The sequence below is a fragment of the Pseudopodoces humilis genome, chromosome 3 (genome assembly GCF_049639895.1).
Source record: "Pseudopodoces humilis isolate 2021_Gansu_Grassland_sample_001 chromosome 3, ASM4963989v1, whole genome shotgun sequence".
Classification (NCBI taxonomy): Eukaryota; Metazoa; Chordata; class Aves; order Passeriformes; family Paridae; genus Pseudopodoces; species Pseudopodoces humilis.
The window spans coordinates 62124189-62137689 of record NC_142202.1 but is presented as its reverse complement, the minus strand read 5'-3'; the positions used below and the strand labels follow the sequence as shown (position 1 = coordinate 62137689).

General features: G+C 48.4%; 1 protein-coding gene across 1 annotated transcript; it reads left to right on the top strand.

Moving 5' to 3' along the window:
• Positions 1 to 1841: 1841 nt before the first annotated feature.
• HEY2 (hes related family bHLH transcription factor with YRPW motif 2) lies at positions 1842 to 13262 on the top strand. Its single transcript, XM_005518332.3, has 5 exons — positions 1842 to 2042; positions 3199 to 3277; positions 3382 to 3465; positions 6085 to 6166; positions 11030 to 13262. The coding sequence occupies exons 1-5, from the start codon at positions 1960 to 1962 to the stop codon at positions 11707 to 11709; spliced, it is 1008 nt and encodes a 335-aa protein (XP_005518389.2). The 5' UTR covers positions 1842 to 1959; the 3' UTR covers positions 11710 to 13262.
• Positions 13263 to 13501: the final 239 nt, after the last annotated feature.

Genomic DNA, 13501 nt, shown 5'->3' with positions numbered 1-13501 from the left:
CAAGTTCCCTAGAGCTGTCTTCGTCATTCCCGCGAACGCTCGCTTCTGTTCTGAGTGAGCAGCCGCGGAGCTTTTAGCAACTCTGCAAATACGGGCATGAAAAGGATGTCCCGGTAGGGCAATGAGGCATGAAATCCCGCTGTTCCTTTACACAGCAGCAACATCCACATGAAAGGGCAAACACCCGATGTGCCACCAAATATAATTGCAGAGATGGCGGATGTCGGCGTACAAAAGAGCTGGCGCCGGTTTCTCTTTCGCAATGGCCCTTTGCCGCACGGACACCCGCGAACGAAACAAGCCACCTGTACCTTCCACGGCATTTAACTGAGTGGAAAACTGAGTCATTGGTACCGTCGGCTGCTAAATATAAAGCAGCCGGGGAAAACTCCACCCGCAGGCAGAAGCGGCGAGCCGAGCGGGGCCGCGACGGGAAGGTGTCCGCTCCCTCCGGCCTGTCGAGCTCGCAGCCTGCCCCGAAGGGAAACCCGGAGTCATCGGCCCCTCCGGCCCTTCTTTTCTCCCTCCCCGACCCGCCGTGCCTCCCTCCCTCCCTCTGTCCGGAACAGTATCGTGCTGTCGCCGCCTGGAAACCCGGAGAGGCGAGAGCAGGGCGACCCCGGTGCCACGCCGCGCTGAAGGGGAGACTCGTCGCCGCTCCGTCGTTTTGCGGCGACGCAGGCAGCTGCTTCCCGCGTCTCTTCGGCAGGTGCTGCTCCCCGGAGCCCGGCTCGGCCAGCCGCAGCCCCGGGCGGGGCGGCGAGGGGGTTGCCCCTGGCTCGACAAGGCACTGAGTCGTAGGAAGGGCAGCCCCATGGCCGCTAGCCTTCAAGACCTCCTGGCTGCTGAGCGACCGCGGCTCCGTCTGCCGCCGAGAGCCAGGATAAGGCGGCGGTGCCCAAGCTGGTGCCCGAGCCCTCCCCGCCCCGTCCCGTCCCGGCCCCTCTCGGCCAGCGTCCGTCAGCAGGGGCGGGAGAAAAACGTTCCTAGGAAGGTGGCAAAGGGGATGGAGGGAGGAACAGGCAGAGACAGTCGCCACAGTTGCAAGATTAAATTTCTGCGGAGAACATACCACTCCGAATGTATTTAATGTCAGGAATCCGGAATTTGAAAACACAAACAAACGGGGTGGGGAAATCCCAAACAAAAGCAAAGTAAAACCCGCCTGCTACAGATCCTCCGGTAAGCGAGACGCTAAACTTCCTCCCAAGTCGTTCCCAGCAAGGATTATCGCCCTGCTTGGCTCCCGGCCCGGCAAGCGCCCGCTAGCCCTCAGCGCGCCCGTGGAGCCCAGCGGGACGGGGCCGCCGGGGCCGCTCGCCCGGCCCGGAGGGATTTCTACATTTCCCGGGATTTACACAACTCTCCAACGCGCGCTCGTATGCCCGGTAACAACTCCCCTTGCGGCGCCGCAAGAGGGGAGACCGGGGCTGCTGCCACCGCCCGGAGCTCTGGAGCATTGGGCAGGGGGCTGATCCGGCTCGTGTGTTACGGGCGGGAGGGGAGCATGATCTTCCCAAATGCCCGGTGAGAGACGGACAGCGGGGCGATCCCGGCCGCCCCTCTTCATCCGGCAGCACCGGAGGGCTGGGAACCCGGTGCCGCTCCTCCGCCCCGCAGGGCGAGCTCCAAGGATGCTCGGAACCCCGCGCTCCTCCCTCTGCGGCCCCGTGCCGGCTCCGCTCTCGCCTGCCGTGAGGCAAGGGCGGCGGGGCCCCCACCGGGCGGCCGCCCGCTCCTCCGCACGGCTCCGCGCCCTGGCGGTGGGCGGCCCCCGCCCGTCACCCTGGGCAGGGCGGGCCTTGCCGGGGGCGGGCCGTCGGGCTTGAGGCTGTGCCGCGGCGTGGGAAAGCGCCTCAGAGAGGGTTTGCTCTGTTGGCGGTGCGGAGCCGTGCCCAGCTGTGCCGTGCCCGGAGCCCCCCCGGATTTATTTATCTCTGCCCCCACGCCGTGCACACGATGAAGCGACCTTGCGAGGAAACTACCTCAGACAGCGATATGGACGAGACTATAGACGTGGGGAGCGAGAACAACTACTCGGGGTAAGTGGAACACCCCCGGGGCCGCGGTCTCCGTCGGTGGCGCGGGCCGGGGTGCTCCCCGAGCTGGGGCAGGGCGAAGGGGAGACGCGGACACCCCCTTGGGATGAGGGTGGGGGGGCGGCGGCCCCCCGAGGGCAGAGGTTATGTCCCCCTCCAGGTCAGCTGGCAGCTCGCTCATAGCCCACCAAAAATTATCCCCACGCTCGGACTGCCCGAGCCTCGACATTACGCGCAGCCCTCGAGTAGCTTTGTGGATCACCGGGCTGCGGTTCATTAGCTCCGCTTAATTTGCCATTTGCAATCAGACCTCTTCCAAAATCGCTCCTGATCGGGCCGAGCAACCTAAAGGAACGGGCGCCAGTGGGAAATGAGCCGTGGAAAGTGAGCAGGGATCCTCAGCAGCTGAACTTCAGCAAACCCGCCGTGCGAGCCGAGGGCAAGCGGTGGTGTTTGCCCAGGGAGGGTCGGGCTGGGCGCGCTGCAGGGTCGCCGAGGGTCTTCAGGGTTGCTCCTGCCAGTTTAGAGCTTCATGCACCAGAGCCCCATCTCATCCTCATCACTGGCTAAATGAGTATTAAAAGATACTAATTTTTTTTTTATTTTTGGTGCAGTCATGATTAAATAAAAGCAACTTCGTACTCGAGGGTAGTATACTTTTAAAAGCAGATTTTGAATGCTGCTACTGGACAATGCAGAAAGCCAGGCTGGGCACCTGGCATCCTACTTGAGCATCTGCTGACTGCGTAGCAATGGGCAGACACGTCAAAAACCAGCAGGCCTGGCAGAGGTTGTGTCATCGGGTATGTCCACTTACCACTGCTGTTGCTACAAGGTTCGTGTGGATTTGGGCCTGGTTCTTCAGCCTGTACTTGATAGGCAGGACTTTACATGCAAAGAAAATGAAATCTGTGCTGGACAGTGAGCTCAGAAAAGGACTTTATTTCCAACAGAGTGCTCTGTCAATTCAAAATGTATGCTGGGGTAGTAAAAACTGAAATGTATCCCTGTCTTCAGAAACACTGCAATGCAAGGCACATCCTGGAAGCACTGAAAATGGCATGAGAGGCACTATGCATACGTAGTATAGTGACCTAAGGTGTCTTCAAAGAGCGGTGTCAAGTTGTGCAACACCTGACATACTTCTGTTGCTTTGCAGGCAAAGTAATAGTTCTGTCATTCGATCAAATTCCCCAACAACAACATCTCAGATCATGGCCAGAAAGAAAAGAAGAGGGGTATGTTTTGTTTAATTATTTTTGCATCTGACAGTTTGCGTGTGTGCTGTGATTTTGCCCTTCATTTTTTGTAAACTTAATGTGTTTTGTTTTTTTGGGAATAGATTATAGAGAAAAGGCGCCGTGATCGTATAAATAACAGTTTATCAGAGCTGAGGCGGCTTGTGCCAACTGCTTTTGAAAAACAAGTAAGCTTTTTCTTTTTTTAAAATATAAGTTCTGTATCTCATCTGGCAATGTTAGTTCTCTTGTAAATCTCATTAAAATAATACTGTATGTGTCCTGATCTGGCACAAAGCAAGCATTTCAGTAAAATGCTTTGTTGTGGCAAAACTATTAGAAACATAATTCATTATAAGGCTGAAAAACATTTCCATTCTTTGGCTTGTTTTTCCCTTAAGGGTAACTGTGTTCATGTTGCCTCTGTTCTTTCGATGAATTCCAGTAGTGGTTTTGTTAAAAATGTGCTTTACTGCATATTAAATAAAAAATAAAAATACACAAACCCAACACAACTCCCCAGATCAGTACGCAAATTAGCCTTCTGTCTAAATCTTCAAATATAATTTACTTTGCTGCTACTTTAAGAGACCATTTTTTTTTCAAATCTATACTTTCCATTGCAAACTAATCAGTCCAGTTTCCTGAAAAGAAAGCATAGAGTCTGGATCATTCATATTTTAAGATGACGTTTTGGAACCAGTGCATTAGGAGGTGGAATAGGCCCATGTTGTGTGAGGTAGTGAAGTCAGTGATATATTCAGACTTTCAGTGAGAAAGTATTTAGTAGGAAGTCTGGAAGGATGCAGTTAACTTTGGCTCAGCTTCTTGGTCATCAAATTACAGACCAAGAGCTTAGAATACAATGTTTTGTAAAAAAAAAAAAAAAAAAAAAGGGGCATTTTGGTTTCTCCATTCAAATTAATTTTTTTCCATATCCTGAATTTTATTTTTTGGGCTTTAGTTCAATATTTAGCCTTGTTCCTGTTTTGCTAGAAGTGTCTTAAGATCTATGGATGTGTGCAACTGACACTGTGTTTCAGTAAAAATGAAGCATCTGAAAATAAATAACCTGATTTCCTTGTAATAGTAAAATAAAAAAAACCAGAAAGTAAAATCTGAGAGCAGGATTGGGAGGTGGTGAATGCAAGTGCTAACTACGTGGCAAGCACCGCACCATGTTAGCCCTGTTTCATCCCTGGCCTGAACAGGAGCTGGCAAAAAAAAACCCAAAACTGAAGTATTGGTTGAAAGCATCACTTGTGTCACCTGCAATATGATTTTTAGTAACTGGTAGTTGTCACTGTGTCTTTGCATTGGTTCTGGCAAAACAGTGACAGGGATATTTTCAGCTAGACAAACAGGGGCAAGAGACAACAGTTTTTTGTCCCATTTTATTGTTTATTTCTTGAAAACCACAAACATTATAAAACAAGTCCTACAGAGCCTTTGGAAATTACCCAGCACCATGCAGTTTTTAGCTATTAGTCACTCTCACTGAGGCGGCTTTTACTGTGTCTGTGGAAAAGATGAAGTCTGAGAAAACTACAGGATGTAGCTGCATGTTAAATGGGGAATTCTGACCAAAAATTCACACGCGCATCAACCTTGGTATGAGGAAAGCGTTGAAAGCAATAAGCGGATTGAAAAAAATTTTAGTGCCGTAAAAATGAGCGTGTGCATTTTTTGAATCAGAAAGTCCCACCGTTTTCCTGCAATATGCCAAGGACAAAGTCATCAGTCTTTTCCCAGCTCCTTGACATTCAGCTCACTGGAGTTTCCAAGTTGGAGGTTTAGTTTCGCTTCCGCCTCCCTCCCTCCGCAAGCCACGGTGGTGCTCCCGAGTATGGCAGAGATGAGCACTCTGAAAAAGGGCCACACAGCACTGTGTAAACTTTTCCCAACTCAAAAATGTGCAACCTGTGTGAAGTTGGCCGAGACAGTAAGGTGGCCCAGATGATAACTAGGAGAAAAAGACTGGCTCGCAGGATGCGATCTGGTGATGACTGCAGCTTGCACAGCCCTGATTTTAACTGATGCCAAGGGATGATCTCTTGCACTGGAATTTGTGTCGTCTGGGTGTGCTCCAGATATCAAAGGAAATTCTACCAAGCAAAATAGTTTTATTTGTACATTGATACACTAATACTATCTTTTGAATTGTTGTATTTTGTACTTTTCCAGTATCTCTTGTAGCTCTGTGAGCCACTCACAGATTTTTACTGACAGAGGAGCTACACTCTTTCACAGTATTTAGTCCTTGCAAAAAAGGCATCTCACTAACTTAAAATACTGTGGACCATGTGGCAGTTTTTTTCAGTCAAAAAAGAGAATGGAATATTCAACAACCAAATGACATGTTGAAAATTAATAGGCCATGAAGAGAGGGACAGTGCTGGGTGTGTGTCCGCAGGGACACCTACCGGTAATAGCACAAAAAATAACGTTTCAGCAGGGTCTTAATCTATGGCCACACAGATCCCTTCTGCCAGCTCTCCACTTCTGTTTGTTGTTAAAAAGGAAGTCCAGATAGTTACGTATTTCTCTCATTTCATGAAAATGTCATCTCTACGCTACCTTCAAGGGCAGAGCTGTGCTGAGATATAGCCCTAATAAAGGGAAATTAGGGAGACGGTATTAGTTCTTAGACAAAGTCTGGGAAGCAGATGCTCACGAAATAATTAAGCTGAGAATGTCCTAATGATAGGGGAAATTGAAACCATAAGGCTGAGCTCAGTGGAAAGTATATAAAATTAAAGTTTCTAGTACTTGTAAGCCTTTCTTTATATGTGCGTCTTATCTCAAAGGGATCTGCCAAATTAGAAAAAGCGGAAATACTGCAAATGACAGTGGATCATCTGAAGATGCTGCAGGCAACAGGAGGGAAAGGTAAGGAGCCAGTGATTTTGGTTTTTTTACAATATTTGGGGAATCTCATAAATAAAAGTGCTTTGAGGAGCTGTGATAGGCGTTTCCAGATTAAAGGAGTGGAAATCAATGCTAATGGCAGGATTGAACTCGTGGGAAAGAGCTACTGGGACAAAAGAAGCACTTGACCCTGGGCTTGTGTTTGCTTTCATAACACTGTGGGAGTAAAGGCTTCATTCACAGGCAGCCCAGTCAGAGATTTGTTTGGGGTTTCCAAAGAGCACTGAAATCTGCACAGGGAGACAAAACAAATACACAAACACCAAACATAAACAGGAGGTTTGTGGCAGCAATTGTGTAGCAAAAAACCTGATGCTAAACCTCATTATTGAGCCGCTATACCAAAGGAAGTGAACGGAGAAGAACTTTAATTTATGTTGAAGTATTTTCTTTGTTCTGAAAAGACTTTCCAGTTCCAGGTTAGACCATCTCGTTCACCAGAACCAATCCCAGACTTACTCTATGCAGCTCCAGGTATCTGATAAAGCATGTGGGCAGATAATGCTCTCTGCACTCACATTTCTATGCTGTATTTGTGTGTCAGAGGCTGGCATAGCTCCCCGTTGATGGGTGCTGGAGTGACGCAGTGGCTGCACTTGCTGACCCATTAGATCAGCCAAGCACCGGGAGTTGAGCGTACCTCGCTTGTGCAAGCTGACAGTCCCAAGGCTGGAGGCCAAATGGTTTCAGCCACCCACAAGGTGTTCTGTGTAGTCATGATTTTGGAACTTACTTGGAGCAAAAAACTTGTTGGCATTCCATAAGCATGGTGCCATGTCCTGTGCCATCAACCATGATCATACTTCGAATTGTTGTAATGGAAACCAGCTGATTCTTCACTCACCCAGTGTGCTGTATAGGTAGAAGTAGAGACTAGAAAAGAAACTGCTGCTTTCTCTCTCTTACTTTTTTTTTCAATCAAAGTTTTTAGTGCATGACTGAATTATGCTCATTTCCATACCTTGCAGCAATTAAAAATCTCAGAATCAGTGCATGCTTCACAGCAGATGGCTATAACAAAGCTTGTTAAAGGCTGGTGTTTTGTTATTTGTGAAAATTAACACCAAGCTGACTTATGTTTTTTCTAGGTGTTAAAGAGTTTTTTCTAGGAGTCCATTTAAGCTTAAAATTTATGGGTAACTTGTTTGATAAGAGATGAAAGGAATTTTGTTGCTCCTCAGGAAACAGATAGGCCTCTTGATTCCTCAGAAAATGTACAAAATTTGAAAAGGAAGTTAATGTACATATATAAAAAGTCCTTGAGAAAGCACAATAGTTGACTAAAGCTATGCTCTTGAAAATTATGAAACACCAGAACTGAACATGGTCGTGCAGTCTGTATTCAGGTGATTCAGATCCTCCGTGTGTCTGAGTGGTGGTGCTGCCTTTGAAGGTGTGGTTGCCTGCTGGTGTTCCACAAGCTCTGTCTCCCTCACTGCATGGAGCACACAGTGCTCAGCTGCTGAGGGAAGCGGTGGCTGTTTGGCTTCATCCTCCCCACACCTCCTGCAGCTCAGCTATCCCAGCCTGACCCCCACTTCATGCTGCACATTGTTCCTCTGAGGAGCTGCAGCAGCTCCCACCCCTCCGATGTTTGCACTGACAGCGGGACGGCCAGGAGGTGAACCCAAATGGAGACCTAATTTATCAGGAAGCTTCCTTCCCCTGCTTCCCCACCCAAAAAAAGTATGCAGGGGATTTTTTTATAAATGGGTCAGGTCAGGTGGCTGAGTGGGGCAGGGGATGAAATGCCTGGGATGGGAGCTGCGTGACATTGAGATGATGTTGGTGGAGCCCAGCCTCTGGCTGCAGTTGGATAAGCTGGGTGTTGTTAGCAGTCCCAGGTCTTGCGGTCTTCTCTCTTTCTTGGTTGGTCTCTGCTGCCATGTCTCTCCTGCCCCAGCTGACACCAGCATAGCTGTGGCAGTGTGGGGAAGGATGAAGTGTTGTGGTGCAGGGAGAGGCAACGCAGGCTTATTTCTGCAACTGCCTTTCACACCATGATCCACGGTGGGTGGCCCATCACAATAACACCCAATCGCTTCACAAATAGTACAACTTTATCTGCTCCTTCTGTCCTAGAGATAAGAGTAATCTCACTGCACAGATTAAGAAACTGTAAGAAAAAAGAGGTTTGAGAATTAGTACTGGGCAAATTTTGAGCTTGCATTTCCTGCTCACTTAAAATGTTTTACTTTGCAATCTAACTAACAGTTTTAAATATAATTTCTTCGAGTATTTTTAAAGTAGATGTTTGTTTTATTTGCAAGTATAGTTGCTCCCACTTTGTAATTCATCTTGAGAGCCAGAGGGGGTTTTTTGTATCAGCAAAAAAATGAGTTTCATCATTTTTACCAGGGTCAAACACTACTGAAGAAAGGAGAAATGGGTTCTGATACTCATATGCTACCCTGCATTGAGATCTGTCCTATTCCTCATACAGAAAGGAGGACATCCATGATGGGGAATGGATGGGACTTGGCAAGTCAGGGTGGGGTTGGCTGCTGCTCAGTACACTGATCCCGAAGTGGGCACAGCAGAAGAAAACCCGACACGACTACTGTCCCTTCTCTGATTTTCAGAGCTGCCTGGGCAGGCAGGCGGATGGCTCTGAGGTTCTGTGCAGACTCTGCGTTTCTGCCGCCCTGATGCAGGTGTGGACAGTGGTCTCCTGTTCACATTGAGTTACTATTTTGGCCTAAGGCCAGGGCTTTTTGCTGATGGTGCAAGCAAGCAGAGGGGAGGAGTGATTTGTCAACAGTGAGCTGCCTGCAGAGAACTCAGTGTGGTTTAATTGCAGCTTCACTTCAAATGAATGAGTGACACCTGGGTCAGTGCATGGGTTCATGTAACTCAAGTGACGTATGGCCTGCATGCAGTTCACGTGCGTTACCAGGACAGATGAGGTAAAACCAGGAGTTCCTGTTCACTACAAAACACTGGCATGTGCACATGTTGTAGGATATTCTTGGGTTGGGAAAGAAATGAGAAACAACATTTTTAAGTCTCTCTCAGAAGGGGGAAGCCAGTGAAGGGGAAACCGGGAAAAGATAACCATCAAAACATAATGGAGCCTGGGAGTCCCAGCTCTCATCTACCCTCTGTTTTCATGTCTCGGCCACCATAGGAGACTGAAAGGGAGCCAGGATCACCAGGGCTTTGGGATGGCTTGTCACAGAGCCAGCAGCTCAGACTCAGGGGAAGCTGGTGACAACCACATCCCCCACATTTCTTCCAGTCCAGAGGGAGGGAGGCCGGCAAGCCCTGGCTTGAGCCGAGTGCTCTCAGGACTCTCAGGCTGGCTGACTCGTGGCCAGAGCTGGGAAGTGGTTTTGGCTGTGCGTCAGCCCCTCTGAAGCTGCTGGAGGTCCTGGAGCCTCCGGCACAGAAGCAGTCCCCACGCCAGGCTGACTGGCACCCAAGAAGGTACCCTGCTATCTCACCACAGCTGGCACGCCTGGCCTTTGTTTCTCAGGATTTCACTCAAACCTGTGGTGGCAGCGGACCTGGCAGGAAGAAAGCTGTGAGGAGTCAGCACTTGATGGATGGGAGTCCTCAGCTTCTCACGCTCGTTGGATCTGCTGGCTGAGCCAGAGTTTCTCTCAGGTTCAGATGAGCAAGTAGACCTGCAGCAAAAGTGCCATCACAATTTGGCAAGATGGAGTGTATGGTGGGCAGGGACTTGGAGCCACATCAATAAATGTGCCTGAGTTAATTCTGTAATGTGGACATGCAGCAGCGGAAACGTTTCTTTCTAGCTTGAAAATTGATTCAAGTGAAAAAAGCCGTCTAAAGTGCTAGCGTTTTTCAGCAAGGCAGAGATTATTTTATGACAGAGTAAAAGGCATTTGCTGCCACATTCCACCATAAGAGGGGCACTTGATCTTTATGTACTGACACACATCACAGCCATGCATACCTAAAAATTTTCATTGCTAGTGAGAGGAAAAACACAATGCCAGCTTGGGAGTGGATAGGATACCGTTCCCCCAAGGAGACAACATTTAAGCTAAAATAGGAAAGTTCCAAAAAGTGGAATAGGTTTCTGTGGTTGAAGGGCTGCAACTTAAACACAAGATTTTGTGCTCAACCCTTTTATAAAGGGAGTATCTTTTCATGTGCATTTAATAAGACTTTTTTTTCAAATGCTTTTTTGTCCCAAGCCTGTGGAGCTCCAGTTGCTGTTTGTTGAAATACCTCATGGGCCATATGACTGTCAGTCTTCCATCTCCAAATTAGCAATGGCATTACATAAAACGTTTTCTCAGTAAAGCTTTTTATTGTGTGTGTGCAGAGTCATCACAAGATGTTTTTTGTTTGTAGTTAAGCAACACCGTATGTCATATTGTCTTAATGACTCTGTGAAGTAGATGGGACCCCAGCAGCAGCTACAACAACTATCTCACAATGTCAAGAAATAGTTTGAAAGCGTTAGGATGAATGCCAGTGTAGGGAAGAAAAGGCAGGGTAGTACATGCAAGCTCTCTGATCTCCAGCCTGTTTCTTTGTGTGGATAAGCATCTCATTCACACATACAGGATCAACACTGCACTGCAGCAGCTTGCTGAGGAATTTCAGGAGAGGCATCATGTATCTTTTTAAGTGTCTTACAGACTTAATTCTTTTCATTTGTATATTGTCTGAGTAAACAACTGCAGCTTATTACATTACAGGGATGGTCACAGAGATCATTTACAGACCAGAGAACAAACTTCTCCTGTTGCACATCTTAACCCATAAATGGCAAACGGGAGATGCGGTGTCGGAGGCAGGACTGGGTTGGCCAGCTCTACATTCAACACGTATTTTGCCCTCCCCTTGCAGGTTATTTTGACGCTCATTCCCTGGCCATGGATTTCATGAGCATCGGCTTCCGGGAGTGCTTGACAGAAGTGGCGAGGTACCTGACATCGGTGGAAGGTCTCGACACGTCCGACCCCCTGCGCGTTAGACTCGTGTCTCACCTGAGCACCTGTGCCTCTCAGAGGGAAGCTGCTGCCATGACCTCCTCCATGGCCCACCACCACCACCCCCTGCACCCTCACCACTGGGCGGCCGCCTTCCACCACCTCCCGGCCGCTCTGCTGCAGCCGAATGGACTGCACGCCTCGGATGCTGCCCCATGCAGACTCTCCTCGGACGTGCCCCCGCACGGCTCCGCCCTGCTCACGGCCACCTTCGCCCACGCCGATGCCGCCCTCAGAGTCCCCTCCGCTGGCAGCATCGCTCCCTGTGTCCCTCCTCTCTCTACCTCCCTCTTGTCCCTGTCGGCCACTGTTCACGCCGCGGCAGCAGCAGCCACAGCTGCAGCCCAGAGCTTCCCCCTCTCCTTCAGCGGCACCTTCCCTATGCTCCCCCCCCGCGCGGCCGCCGCCGCCGTGGCTGCGGCGACCGCCATCACCCCTCCGCTGGCCGTGTCAGCCACCGCCAGCCCTCAGCAGGCTGGCACCGGGGGCGGCACGAAACCCTACCGACCCTGGGGGACTGAAGTTGGAGCCTTTTAAGTCTCCCCCCACACACACCTCTTCCTACCGCAGCTCCCTCCTCTCCCTCTCAGCACACGTGCATGTGCTCACCCCCAGGAGCCCACACATCCCCGCACCCACACCCAGCCTCCGGGGCTCGGTGTGGCCTCCCTGCTCAGCCTTCACCCAAAGGGCCTGAGAGGTGCCGGCGAGCCCAGCCAGGAACGGCGCGATTATCCTCACTGCAGGTGTCGGAGCGAACATGGGGAGACACCTTCTTCTTCTTCTTTCTTTGTCTTGCTGGGGGCACCTTGAGCGAGCAGCAGTGGCTTTCAGAACAGTGTGACCATGCCGGCATGTAGAGGTTTCCTTCAAAATACGTAGAAATACGTAGGCATTAGAACTAATAGTTCTCCAGCTATGCATCCTTGTTTGGCAGAGGTGAGGGATTGCATCTACCAGGTCTCCCCAGGTGAGAAAAGGAGTTCCAGTTTCATAAGTGCCTGACATTGAGAAAATAATAAATAAATATATATGTGTGTGTGTGTGTTCTGCTAAAACAAATAACATTGCACAGGTATGGAAATGGTTTGGGAGAGAGGTGAAATTCTGCATTCAACTTCAGAACTAGGATACTTTTCCAGGGCACAGCATGCTCTTGAAGGGGAGAGGAGGTTTTTCTAGCCAAAAGATTGCCGAGGAAGAATGTTTAGTTTGACAGGCCTAGTTCTCGCTTCCTTAGTTCACTTTCTTTGTACAGACTTGCCAAATTGTGACGTCTAGCATAGCATTGGTAAAAGCAATTATCTTATCAGTGCTGGGATTAATGAACGTTTCAGCATAGCCTGTGAGCCCTAAGGCACCCATTTTTATGGCTTAAACATGGTGCTAGCTCCTATCTGCACAAACAGTGAATTTGTCATGCACCCAGAAGTAACCGCCTATTTAAAGTGTGCACACTTGGATACAGTTGATTCATGCCAATACAAGATACACTCAGTGTTGTAAGAGTTCAACTTAACTTATTTAGCTGTATTTGGACATTTACTTTTAACTGATTCAGTGCAAGATCCCTCTTCCTTTCACTATCAACTTCTGGGAGAATGATCACTCTGGGTATGAATGAAGTTATGGTAGGGACGATTTTTAAATTGGCTATTAACATGCCAACATTGTAATGTGGGTTTGATTCCAAACCAAAATGAATGTATTAATGGGATGTGAGTAAATTATTTTGTCTATACCCAGATAACTAGTGCTGCATAAAATGGTTTGCTTTCATTTTTTATTACAGTGACTTAAAATAACCTAAGTATTTTAATACAACCAGTCAAGAACTAGAGATTTTATGTAAAAAAAAAAAAAAAAAAAAAAAGAAAAAACACAGCATGTATTATTATGCACTTGATTTCTCTGCTGTGTGGAGAAAGCAGTAAGCATTGAAAATGTTAAACATTATGCAAAATATACTTTAAAATATTTGTTTTAAAAATACTGTACCTAGTCGGTCTTTTATGCATTACCTTGTTAACCTTTTTTCTATGCAAAAGTCTTTACATATCACTAATTAAATGAAGTCCTTTTTGACTGTGTTTTATGAATGATTTGTTGCAGTATTTGTTTGCTTTTGAGGAATACTTGTGGACTCAGAGTTGTTTTCTGCCCCTGGTAGCAAGCCTGTTGGCTGCTCCGTACTCTTCTGCTCCCCTTGCTCAGCAAGGAAGCCCATCTTGTCCAGCGTGCCCTGGAATAGGCAGGGAAAAACAGCAAAACAGCATTGGTTTTCAGGCTTGCAAACTGGCTCTGCATTGATGGTATGGTTAATGATACA

Bases quoted from the DNA above. Each gene is read 5' to 3' on its own strand.
- HEY2 (XM_005518332.3), top strand. From the start codon at position 1,960: ATGAAGCGACCTTGCGAGGAAACTACCTCAGACAGCGATATGGACGAG. The intron at 3,278-3,381 runs GTATGTTTTGTT...TTTTGGGAATAG, and splicing joins CCAGAAAGAAAAGAAGAGGG to ATTATAGAGAAAAGGCGCCG. The intron at 3,466-6,084 runs GTAAGCTTTTTC...CTTATCTCAAAG, and splicing joins CAACTGCTTTTGAAAAACAA to GGATCTGCCAAATTAGAAAA.